The sequence below is a fragment of the Synchiropus splendidus genome, chromosome 18 (assembly GCF_027744825.2).
Source record: "Synchiropus splendidus isolate RoL2022-P1 chromosome 18, RoL_Sspl_1.0, whole genome shotgun sequence".
In the NCBI taxonomy this organism is placed as follows: domain Eukaryota; kingdom Metazoa; phylum Chordata; class Actinopteri; order Syngnathiformes; family Callionymidae; genus Synchiropus; species Synchiropus splendidus.
Window position 1 is genome coordinate 14792006 of NC_071351.1, and position 13148 is coordinate 14805153.

A 13148-nucleotide genomic window follows, 5' to 3' on the forward strand; every position below is an offset into this window, starting at 1 on the left:
ATCCTTATTATGTCGGCAAATTATTATTTGGTTGTCTTTTGTTATTCGCAAACTGGGCATTTTTACATGTGATTTGGTTCAACTAATGTTCACGTCAACGCAGGAGTGTCAGTCATCGTCTATTCGAGTGCGGCAAGCACTCTTTTAGAAAACCTACAACACCCAAGAATCAACGCTCACTTTGCTGACGTCACTTTGCAAAGGTTTATGGGACTTGTGGTAAACGCCTAGCAAAAGATAGCGTGAGCTCGTTTTTAGAACGCGCCTATTGTTTAACGTACACAACGGCAGAAATAAAACGAACCTTAAATGTAGAATTATTCGTTTAATTTGTGAAAACATGTTAACGGTCCACATTTTGTTCGCGATGATTAAACAAAGGAACTACAAATCCCATCGACGAGTAAACCAGGAAATGGCAGGTTGCGTCAATGAAACGACGACTGCCGACATGGAACTCGTTGCTGCTCACGCTAGAATAACACTCTTTTTGTAATGTGAACGGACCTATTCAAGAATGAAACTATCTTCGTGTACAACGTTGCTGCTGTATTCTCTTCTGTTTTGGGGTCTCTGTGCGTCAGAAAGTGAAAACCCGGCAACCCAACCGGAGAGAGAAGACGGAGGAGAGGAGCCAAACCACCGAGCATCTTCGACCCAGGATCTAGATTCTGGACGTGACTTAAACAATCTACAGAAGGATGGCCTGTATGTGAAGTCTCTACAGTATCTGTTTGCTTTACGAATGCTTGTTAGTGAGCGTCATACCCACGGACAGCTCATTCATAATTTGCAACAAAGTGACCTGACTGCTGAATTGAAATTTTGTTTGCGTTCCTACATTATATTTTTTGTTCTTAACCTGGCTTTTATGATACTTCCTTCGCTCAAGGTATGTTGTTCGTGCAAACATTTAAGGCCCTTGGGCGAATGAAGTCTTTGTTTCCTTGTTTACCGAACCACTCTTGGAGCAATTGGAGTCTATAACCGTCATTGCTTTAATACCCTGACGATTTGAGCTGTTTTCCTCCACGAAGTGTAACTAAACTTTCCTAAAATACAAAACAATCTGATGATTATCTTTTCGGCTACACAGCATGTATGCAATGTCCTATAATGGTTGGCGTTTCTCACTGTTATTGTAGCAAGGCCAATGACACAGAGAGCTACTCCAATGAATCCAGTCACTCCACCATCCCCACAACAAAGCCGACGACTGCTGCCCACCCGACCCCCAAGCCCATTCTGCCCCTGCACACGGGTGTCAAGGCACAAGAAGAAGAGCAGTCCAGCGGGTTGACTATATTTTTTAGTCTGCTTGTTATTGGTAGGTTTGATTTCTGACCATTTATATACAGTCACTAACAAAAGTCTTGTAGCATATCCATCTGAAACCATCTAAAACTCTTCCGCATTAGGCTAAATTTCCCAAAATAAATTTGCTTCACTGGAGAAAAAAACACAGAATTGTCAGCAAGACGAAAGTTTTGTCGCCTACAGAGAGTAAGGTGAAAATTTAACAAATACTTGACTTCATACATGCACAAATACAAAAAGATGTTAAGGTGCATAACATTGGTGAGAGCTCTTTAATATCTTGAATGACTTGCAGGAGCTTGAAGGGTCGCATCCATGTGGTTTGGCAATGGCTCTTATGTTTTATTTATTGATGAAGTCATCAGGGATGGCAAAGAAAGCAGTCTGTTCCTCAAGGTTCTTTGGTTTAGTCTTCCATGCTCTTTCATTGTATCCCAGACATGCTCAATGATGTTCATGTCTGGTGACTGGCCAGTCTTGGGGTACCTTGATCTTCTTCTCCTTACCTTGAGGAAGACTTTTGTTAGGGACTGTAAGTGTGTGTGTGTCAAGGAAGACCACTTTACTGAATACAGAAATGGGTATGAGGCAAAAAACGTGAATTAGCCTTTTTTCTCTTACAGTTTTATTGTAGTATGTTACGTTTTTTTTAATAGCTACTTCCATACAGGAGATTCCCCCAGCCACTCTTGTTGCTGGGGTAAAAGCCTTTCTTGAAATCTGTCTTATGTCTATTTTTTTACAATTTTATTTATCCGATTTTGGATTCTACTAACTAGTATTGCATTCAGTTTATCTTCCTATTAATTTTCAATGATACATCATTTTTAGTATATGAGTAGATTAAATAAATGTTTATGGTATGTGCCTGTTAGGGTCTTGATTTCCTGCCTAGCATCCTGCTTTTCAGTTAGTGTTGTGTTGTGTACCCTCTCATGATACACTAGCTAGTCTACTACCCGATTGTGATTGTTTGAGTTCCTCTGTCTTTGTTTTTGGTTTCTCAATTTCAATACATGTTTCACTGGCTACTGATCACATTTCCAGAAAAGCATCATTGAGTGAAAAAAAAAATCAATAAAAAAATAGTGTTTAATTTAACTTTTAATATATATAATTATAAATAGTATATTTTAGTTTATCTTAGCTCTTTGCCATTAATCCCCGATTGAAATCTGGTGGCGAAATAATGTAATTTTCACACACACGTGTGATACATTTCATATTGTTGATGTAGTGTTTTAAAGGTCTGTTTTTCCTCTCTAGGTATCTGCATTATTTTAGTGCACTTGCTCATCAAGTTCAAACTGCATTTTCTCCCCGAGAGTGTTGCTGTTGTGTCCCTTGGTAAGTCTAAGTTTTTTTGTTTACCTCCAAGGGGAAGAGTTACTTTACCATGCATTTAAATAAGACAATTCATCAATAGAAGGTACACAAATGAGCTTTGTTAGCTGGTGAGATTTTAGATCTAAGAAATGAATGCCCTTTTGGGACTCTATTGTAATAAACGTGCCAACTTGTCTTCTTGAATGACTATTCCCTGGACAACAACAATAGTACTAAACTGGTGGACATACATGTGACTTAAAACTGGTAAGTACTGGAGTCAAACCTTGCTTAAGATGTTACTATATTTGAGGAGTTGGAGTATTCAGCACTTTTAAAAAGTCTGAAAGCTCCTTTTTTTTCCTGCGAGGCTTTATTTTAAGGAAGGAACTAGCTCTGATTGTCTGTTATTGCACAGACACCAGTCCAGCGGAATCTATTTTGAGAAAGGCATGTCTGCTTTAACTCTAGAACAAATCCCAAATACTGTACCCGATGTAACCAGAGATAGAATAGTATTAATAAAATATGTATTTTATTTCTGTCCATTTTTAACTACACAATACCGAACATGGAAAATAGGACCCCCTCAACACATGCTTACGTTAAAGTGCTTTAGCATAAATGATTAATCTCTGCAAACTCTCCCAATAGCATTGACGTGCAATTGTTCTCATTTTATTTCCTTTGAAGGATTCTGCTTTGCTTTATTTTCGATACACTGGTTGGGATTTCTTCCTAAATATTAGAGAGGATGTTATTAGGTTGGAGAGTGTGTATTAGTCATACAATATGTATCATTCATTAACCTATGTGAGTAACAGGAGGAGGATGACTGAGTTCCTCTTGAGCCTCCCTGTCTGTCTCGCTTGAACAATAGAACTTAGATTACCGCAGACAGTTACACTTAACTGTCTTGACCCTGTGGAACTTGTTTCCTCTGTGCCTCAGTATTGCGGCATGAGCTGGAGTGTGCGGAGGGCACTCTGCTGCCCAGAGATAGCACTCAGTTTACAAATCAGGAAGGTGCTGCGTTTCCTTCCTCACCCCTTGTTCCTACAGATTTTTTTTTGTCAAACGTAAGAAGCCTCAATTACATCACATACTCCCAGATTAGAGCATTTTTTTTACTGTTAAACAATCTGACCTTGTAGAAGGGCTCCAAATTCACGCCATTCAGTTCTCATGTATTATTAATGCGTTACTTCAGTGGGTATTTGTTATTTAGCCATTTCTTTCCATTTCACATGAAAAACATGCCATTTTCATCTTTGATTTACTGCATATGACTTGCGATTGTGTTTAAACATTTATACAGGGCATTAAACATTTACACATTTAAATGTCTCTTTCTAGGAATTCTAATGGGAGGCTTTATAAAGCTTATTGAGTTCCAGCAACTGGCCAACTGGAAGGTACTTTCTTACTTATTTTGCATGTTATTAATTTTCAGTTTCAAACCCTTAAAATGTGTCATGTGTAGGAGTTTGATATTTAAGGTGTGGCGCATGGGGATTTGCATAGACTCGTCTATGCCATCAAACTGACTATAGTAGAGAAATGCAAACATTCAACTGTATCTTGACCAGAACAGCAAGATCGCATATATATTAAAATGAACCAGTGAGCGTCGAAGAAATCCCTCACTTAAAGCTGATAACTCTCTGTGTGCTGGCGACAGATAAGCCGTTGAAAATGAAAGAAAACAGTACACAGCAATAAGCAGTGCAGAGATGCTTCCTACAGCAGGAACTAAGATGTGAATGCGTTTGTTCATGGCCCAGATGGACCTGATATCCGGCCCGGATGTGCTGTCTGGACTTTTTCAATCCCTGGAGTAGATATTTCAAGTCATCCATGCAACTGTAAAATCTTTGTATTCTTCCCATGCCCAATTGTTTTGAGGGCGGGGACACCGCTGACCATCTGTGTTGAATAATTGAAACCACTCAATCCACCAGTGACTCAGAATTTCCCTCCCAAAACCATTGAAATCTTTTTCACAGTCTTTTATTTATCTCAGACAGTGCTGTGTTTTCTTTGGTCAGAGCCTTCATATCTCGCCTGAGTGGCAACATATCTATACCTGATAGGACGTCGCCTGAGCCTCCTCTCTCGCCTGATATTTTGCTTCTGGTTCACTTAGCCTTTAATTAACATTCCTTGTTCTCTGCCAGCGAGCGAACGAGCAAGAGAGGTAGATTGAGGGAGGCTAAGTTAGGGGGTTGGGGATGAGAAAAGAGGCACAGGTTGTGTGGACGTTCAATGCACACTGGGGCCTATTGTTTTTTTTAATCTGGTTGGTGGCCCCTGGGTGTTGCTGAGTCATCGACCCCAGTAACCAGAGCCCCTGGAGCCACTTTTTCTCTGTTTTGTTGTGAGTCAGAACAGAGCCGCCATACCTGCCAGGACTTCCGTCAGTCCTTCCTGTCGATACAAGCCTCACTGCCACACATACCCAACTCATCTAGGTATATATTCCCAGAGCTCCTCTGAGAGGACGCGCACAACTCGTGCTTTGATTCTAATCTGTTGTGTCTGACCTATTTGTTTTTGAGAGTGGCCTGAGAACTTTATGTACAAATATAACCTGCAGAGTGAGTAATACAGAAAGGAGGCAGCCAATTGCCTATTTTCCCTGTGAGCTTTTTTTAAGTCTTAACTTTTGCATCACCCTAAATGGAAATGTGTAGCTACTGCTCAGAATCTTTTGTATGCCGATACAGGCCATAAACAGCCACCACTCGAGGAAAATGACATGACAAATTCTTGGCAGGCCTGGGCTACAGAGAGGCCACTTTAGGAACCACGCTTTGCAGCCATTGTTTTGTTGTTTTGCTGTAAAATCTGCGTGTACTGTGCCTCATGTGTGAGCTGCTCATAGCATTGGTACTAGTGCATCCCTCTAACATTGCGTGTTAATATCACAGTATACAGAACTGTGCACTGATAACTAGCTGGGTGGTCCGTTCCATGTTAAGTCTGCAGGACCCATTCACTAATCAAAATGAACACTATTATTATCACATTCTATCCAGTCCACAGCTGAAGTTGCAAACCAGTTTTCTTCATGCAAACAATATGTTTGACTTCATGCTAATTTATCTGATGACAAACTTCAAAAAGTCTCTGCTGTGACCGTCTATCCATGTCTGATTTAGATTGTATATCTAATGCCCTACTTTATTAGTAAGCACTTTTTACCATCCTTTGTTGGACCTGAACAATGTGTAACCCCATATCTCCTCAGCCTCTGAGTTGCTGTTCCTTTGCTGGCGGTATAATTCCACTTAATGGAGCCTGTTTTGCAAACCAAAATTTAAATCCTCCCATCTTAACTATTTCCTCCTACACTTGTTTGCATTTATACAAACAAGTATGGTTTCTGACAGGTTGGAGATTCCACTATGTTGGGACCAAATTTGTCGTCCTCTGGCTAGCTTGCCTCGGCATCAGTCTATTATGTCACCTTTCCACTCAGGCATGTAAACCATCCCCCGCCCTTTCTACTGCTAAATATTCATGAGCTGCCTTTATTTTCCAGGTTTACACAATCCACTTAAATGTTGACGTGACTTTGTCAAGTTGAAGACATCGCTTCCATGTTTGATTCAGCTCTGTTCAAGCTCTAGATCAGTTAGCAAAGAGTATTATTTTTCAGCCGTTGAGCAGTGATGTCACGCCCTCTTTAGAAGACCATGTGGTTGCCAAAGAGAACGACGCATTTCTTCTCCATCAGAGGAGATTTATCTCTTTCATTTTGGTTCCCTGTCGGGCAGAATTCAAATCAGGTTTGATCCGTTTGTGACTTAAAGGCATTAATAATTTCACCACTAGTGCTTCTTAACAATGACAGCTACAGAAGTCATTGTGCTGCGCTGTTGAAGAGATACAGTTTGCCTGAGTTTATCTGAGAGCTGTCTGAATTTAATCCCACTGTCATAATGCAACTACATAAAATAATAAATACAACCAAAAAACACAGCTTTAGGGTTTAGTTCATTAATTTCTGCTCAGTTTGTGGCAGTGAGGAAAAAAAAAAGCTGCATGGTTCATCATTCATACAGACACAATGGCAGCCAGACTGGAGCACATGGTCGCATGATTCCCCTACGCCTGATCCGAGAAGCCGATATAGAAGGGAAGCAACAATGATATCATTATCTCACCAAAATCATCTGAAAGGGTCAGTTGTGGTGGGTGTGTTTGGCTGTGAATCAGCCAGCAAGCAGTACTTCAGTACAGTAGTTCCTCTTCGTCTGTCACTTGATTCGCTTTCATTCAGTAGAAGTTTAAAGTTGTGTAATTGACTGGATTTATTTGCACATTTTTAGTCAGCTGACAGGTTTGGGGGAATTTTAAACAGAATCTGTCAAGATAGCAAAAGCACATTTTTAAAACACATTCTGTTTAAAACAATAATATAACACATTTTACTCAGCAGTGCACCATCCAAGGGTGGTGTTTTTTAACCCCCCACCCGCACATCCTTAGTAATCTAATCTGTTTTTAGTTTTTTGGTCACGGCTCTTTTTCACTCAACAGGAAGAGGAAATGTTCCGGCCAAACATGTTTTTCCTACTCCTGCTGCCACCAATTATCTTTGAATCTGGATACTCTTTGCACAAGGTAGAAGATCATAGATTTTCTCATTGGAAATAAATATTTTGAACGATGTGTTTCACTTTTGTGTTCTGAATTATCAGATGCACACATGCTCCCATGCTCATGCTTTAGTGCACATGATCCTGCCTTCTTTTCCCTCAATTTTTAGGGTAACTTCTTCCAGAATATCGGCTCCATCACCCTCTTTGCTGTGATTGGAACCGTCTTCTCAGCCTTTATCGTTGGGGGAGGAATATATTTTCTTGGACAGGTGACGTACTACCTTTTTTTTTTTCATCTTGAGTTTCCAGACTTGTGACACATGCGTTTTCTCTCTCTACAGGTGGATGTTATCTATAAGATGACTATGACAGATAGGTAGGTGTTTGTGTCACCTGTTGTGTTCACGTGTTGTGTTGACAGGAAAAAAAAGTGTTTTTCATAAGGAATATATATATATTTCTATTAATTATATTAGTAGAGAACATTTGTAGTGCTCTTGTTGTGAGAGAGGCTGTAAATAGATGCATTATTAAATTATCTTGGCACAATAGGACCTTGATGATCTAATGGAACCTAGAACAAATTACTCATGCAGAACTGAACCTCAGACTGTGGCTAAACAGGAATTGAATTGTTGTGGCTTTGATTGGAAACACTTTGTCAAGGTTATTCTTTTCTGTTTCCTCCTTGTAGCTTCGCCTTTGGTTCCCTCATCTCTGCTGTGGATCCCGTGGCAACCATTGCCATCTTCAACGCTCTCAACGTGGACCCGGTCCTGAACATGTTGGTGTTTGGCGAGAGCATCCTCAATGACGCAGTCTCCATCGTCCTCACTAAGTAAGCCCCTCTGTCCTGCCTTGCTCCCCCTCGTGGCTTGTTTATTCTCTGGGGCACACACGCATGACTTGCCTAAACATGATGCTAATGTGGCGTGTCAGCGAATGAGCTGCGGAGAGGATGTGCATAGTGTCTGCTGCTGATGTTATGACAGTCCTCAGAGTACAGTCCTGCTGCCGTCCGAATATCCAATACCTTTTTTCTGTCTTGACAAGCTATAATAAAAAAAAAAAACTCAAATAATAACTCATTAATAACTGTGACACTTGACCATTGTCATTTAGTGAACATCAGAGAGAAGAAAATATTTACACACAGTTTTAGTTATACAGTTCAGGTTTATATCACTTGTTGTTTTATTTATGTACTGATTATTTAAACTCTTTAGTTGTTGGGAAGAATATTGAAATATAATTGGGCCATATTTGATAGTGTGACTGTAGAATTGCTAAAAAATGGAAAATGAGTGAGTGCAAGTTACATTTTTCAACATTACTGTTGAATGTAAGAATAAATTGAAATTGAAATAAAGACAGAAATGTAGCTGATTTTTTTTTATTTTACTTTATTGCAAGGTTCGTTCGTTGCAAGATGAGAATGCTCCTCGTGGATGCAGCTATTGACATCATATTGAGTAGATATCCCCCCATTTTAAAAAGTATTTAATTTAGACAGGTGTATATTTTCTAGAAATTAATTATTTATTTTGCTTTTCATATTTAGAAAAATAAAGTTTGAATACCTGAAACCTTAATGAGCCATAGGAAATGTAAATAATAATAATAATATTAATAATGTTACTGTAAAAAAAAAAGTTTAATGAAAATATTTTTCTCCTAAATCACAGATTAAACAGAAGTACAATGATACACATTTTTGGGACACATCTTTTGTTGTGCTTGGCAAACAAGTTTTTCCACTTCTATTTTTTAGGATGGAGTGAAAGACCTCCGATAGGTCTGTGGTTGGATCAAAGTGTGATGAAACTTGTCCACACAGGCTGTATCAAGTATCGGCCACTGTTTGGTTCCGTCAAAAGACCTGTGGCCTCGAACACAACCCAATCCTGACCGACAAGTTTGACAGAAACAGGCGGCAGGATTTTGTTGTTGCCTCTCGTGTTCCTGCCTCTGACTCATTTAACTGTCTCTTTTTTCCGTGTTTACAAGCAGCTAAATGCAGAGGGATCTCGAGTGTCGCCGTGGTCTTATATAGTAAACGAAGGCATGAATTATGAATCGCCTACACGTCTGTTGGTGTCTTTGGTGTTGGCGCTTAAGCACTCTGCTTTCTTAGATGACTGTATTTTGTTTAGCACGGTTTGTATAATTTATTTTTTTATGTTTTATTAGTTAACAGGCTGGGCTGTATAACACTTTACAGTATGAATGACACAATACAACCATCAGCACATGCTTAACATGAAACTAGGGCAGATCATTTGAATAACATTCCCCTGAGAATTCTACATCATTGAAGACAAGATCTAACCCCACCCTGAGTTTCACATGTAACACGCTGCTTTGCACACAAGCTTTGGTTGTGGATTGTATTACATTGCTTTTCTTGTGCAACTTGTTTGTGTCTGACCACCATAGCTGTGACATCCTGTGCCGTGAATGATTCTGTTATTAAACATTGCATTCTGCTCACTAGTATCATATTAAATTGAGCAGTCAGTTGAGCGCTAAACATTGAGCGGCACTGCCCTCTTGTGTCTGTGTGTTTTCTTACAGCACAGCGGAGGGTTTCTTTTCTCAGTCTGACGCCACCACATCTGGCTGGGAGACTTTTTTGCAGGCGTTAAGCTACTTCCTGCAAATGTTCTTCGGGTCCTCCGCCCTGGGAACTCTAACGGGACTCATCTCTGCCCTTGTATCCATGAGCGTTTCTGAGCTTTATAAATATTTATCGCCACAGTTTTCACCAACTGCCTTAGCACACTGAGTAGTTTCTGAAGCACTTTGACTTGAGGAAGACGCCCTCGCTGGAGTTTGGGATGATGATCATCTTTGCCTACCTGCCGTATGGGCTGGCGGAGGGTTTGAAACTCTCGGGTAGGTTCACATTTTCGCGTAATTATGAATAATTATGCGGCTAGTTTCTCATTGTTCTCTGTCACTTCAGGAATTATGTCGATCCTGTTTGCTGCGATTGTCATGTCGCACTACACGCATCACAACCTGTCGCCAGTCACCCAAATCCTCATGCAGCAGACCCTGCGGACAGTGGCCTTCATGTGCGGTCGGTACATTTTCAGACATGTTGCGCCTATTTATTCTCCTCTTATTGATTTGTTTCCCCCTCAGAGACCTGCGTGTTCGCCTTCCTCGGACTCTCCATCTTTAGCTTCCCTCATAAACTGGAAATATCGTTCGTCCTTTGGTGCATCGTAAGTCTGGAATCACGTTTTAAATCAATCATGGCTTGACACCATTTAAATGGCCACCATCCCTGATCTTGCCGCAGTTCCTGGTTCTTCTGGGACGTGCTGTGAATATCTTCCCCCTCTCCTTCCTGCTCAACTTCTTCAGAGACCACAAGATCACGCCCAAGATGATGTTCATCATGTGGTTCAGTGGTGAGCAACATTGAGACAAATGATCCTGAAGAAAGAAAATCTAATCGGATAAAAGCGGCAAATATCAAGGGCATAAAATGCCATGAGCGTGCATGTACTTTAAAGGAGAAGTTTGTGTCATTATGCAGGCATGAAGCAGCTAATAAGATAATTGTTCTGATAATTATGGCTGCCGATGGATGAAAGCCAGTTTAACTTGATTTAAGGAGCTCACATACATGGGAAGTGTCTGGTCTTTTAAGGCTCTGAATTTTCTTTTCTCCACAAAATAGCCAAATAGTTTCACCCCTAAAAACACTGAGTAGTTTTAAACATCTGGATAGTTCAGTTTGAATTTGTGGAGTCGTGATGTCGTTCTCGATTCCCTTTGTGGCGTGCAGCTGAAATAAAGTACGCGTTGTGCTGCATTTGGCCTCTAGGAGCCGCCATTGCTATATTGACGCTTTATGGGTTGGCATCATTGAAGCAAAAGAGAACTGGAAAGATATTTTGTCATGCTGGGAATCGATTAGTGTGTTTCATCTTGACAAAAACTGGTCGTTCGCAAGGTCTACGGGGTGCCATCGCGTACGCCTTGAGCCTGCATCTCGGACTGGAGCCCATCGAGAAGAGGCAACTTATTGGGACCACCACCATCATCATCGTCCTCTTCACCACGCTCCTCTTTGGCGGGGGCACGATGCCGCTCATCCGCCTCATGGACATCGAGGACAGCCAGTCGCGGCGGAAAAACAAGAAGGACGTCAATCTTAGCAAGACGCAGAAAATGGTAACCTCGATTTAAAATAATAATTTCATCTTATGTTCCTAAACTGGGAGGAAGGTATGGGTAATTCATAATGAAAAAAACAAAACTTCATATTTGTGGCAGTCCTGTCTCTGTTTTAAAGAATTTTTTTTTTCTGTCCTCAGGGAAACACCATTGAGTCAGAGCACCTGTCGGAGCTCACAGAGGAGGAATATGAAGCTCAAATATACCAAAGACAGGATCTCAAAGGGTTTTTGTGGCTTGATGCAAAATATCTGAACCCGTTCTTCACACGCAGGCTCACGCAGGAGGTGAGAAAAGGGGGTTATTTTGAGTCTTTCTGAACTCCACTCGAACTCGATGACCTCATTTGAAATGTAGCTGTTGTAGAGGTCATGATGGCGAAGCCTCTTTTTGAGCTGACATTTTGACTTTCTCACTTAGGACCTGCTGCACGGACGGATCCAGATGAAGACTCTCACCAATAAGTGGTACGAGGAAGTTCGCCAGGGTCCTTCCGGCTCTGAGGATGAAGATGACGAAGCTGAGCTTTTGTGAGGTGCAGCTTTGGACGGCAGGATGTGCACTATTGTTGGAGTCACTGAAGTTCTGTTTGGCATGTTGATGCTGGATTGGTAAATACACTTCTGAATTCTGTATTGTTGAAATTATGAATGATAGTTTCAAGGTGAGCGCTGTGAAGATGACATGAGTGAAGACAAGACTTTTTATTTTATATTCAGTTAATTTCCTTTATTTACTACATGCACAGTCTGATCTTTGGTCTTACAAAAGTCGATTCCATGACGTTCTAAATCAGATATATTTGCATCCGTAAGTGTCGAAATTGTGAGTGGTTTCCTTGTTATTTTTTTTTTTTTTGTCAGTTATTGGATTTACACATTGGCGGTCACACAAGTAATGGCTCCCATTTGCGTATAGTTTCTCCACAAAGCGAGCAAATGTTTAAACATGTTTTAGTTTAAAAAACACAATGAATGTAAAAAGCAGAATTCAGAATGATCGGAGTCTGTTTTCACACTGCCTGGAGTGTTTGTCGTATGAAGATGTCGAATGTGAAGGGAAGCTGTTTGTAATTGATGTGCTATATGTATATATTTATTTGTAAATTATTTATGTCACATGAGAGAAAAAGCTTTTTATGCAAAAACCTTTTGGGAAATGGTCTTTAATAAAATGATAATGAGGATTCTGTGTCGATAAATTTTGCTGGGAAAAGTTAGGAAACTGATCTCTTTAGGCGGATATGTAACTGTTATGTGCAGCAGTCGATTTAAATGTGCTGGTGTTGATCCTGGAAGCCCCTGACCTTTCCTGGATAGCTCTTAATTGGCCAACCGTGACTCGGAGGTTCCTACTGGGCTTCCTGAGTCGTGCTCAATGGCCTTAAAGGGAGACCATCATAAGTGAATATGAGTCATTTGTGCTCCAAGAAAATTCTACCCAAAATCCAGTTAACCTGTAGGCACATCTTAAATGTCTAACCTGGAGCAAAGACCCAGATGAAACACTGTATTTAACATTGCATTCCTGCTCATTTCATATGAGAAATACACTGATTCTGTGGGAGTCAAGTTGTCCTTCAGCGGCCCAGTTCCTCCACACATTTCAGTCTTTTTCATTCCATGCAGTGAAAAAGGTTTCTTCAGGAAGAGTGGTTGTATGAAAGGAAGGTGCTTGAATAGCATCACAAAAGATTACGTGAGTGAA

At 40.5% G+C, this 13148-nt stretch overlaps 1 protein-coding gene across 1 annotated transcript; it reads left to right on the forward strand.

Annotated features, from left to right (window-relative positions):
* Nucleotides 1–376: 376 nt before the first annotated feature.
* On the forward strand, nt 377–12641 carry slc9a8 (solute carrier family 9 member 8). Its single transcript, XM_053850281.1, has 16 exons — nt 377–708; nt 1146–1327; nt 2584–2664; nt 4000–4058; nt 7189–7272; nt 7418–7519; nt 7592–7626; nt 7945–8088; nt 9825–9963; nt 10040–10145; nt 10216–10332; nt 10398–10480; nt 10558–10669; nt 11218–11438; nt 11582–11728; nt 11862–12641. Exons 1-16 carry the CDS (start codon nt 518–520, stop codon nt 11973–11975), a joined length of 1917 nt encoding a protein of 638 aa, XP_053706256.1. The 5' UTR covers nt 377–517; the 3' UTR covers nt 11976–12641.
* Nucleotides 12642–13148: the final 507 nt, after the last annotated feature.

Coding starts and splice junctions, on each gene's coding strand:
- slc9a8 (XM_053850281.1), top strand. CDS start 518: ATGAAACTATCTTCGTGTACAACGTTGCTGCTGTATTCTCTTCTGTTT. Junction 709..1,145: donor AATCTACAGAAGGATGGCCT/GTATGTGAAGTC, acceptor CTGTTATTGTAG/CAAGGCCAATGACACAGAGA. Junction 8,089..9,824: donor GTCTCCATCGTCCTCACTAA/GTAAGCCCCTCT, acceptor GTTTTCTTACAG/CACAGCGGAGGGTTTCTTTT.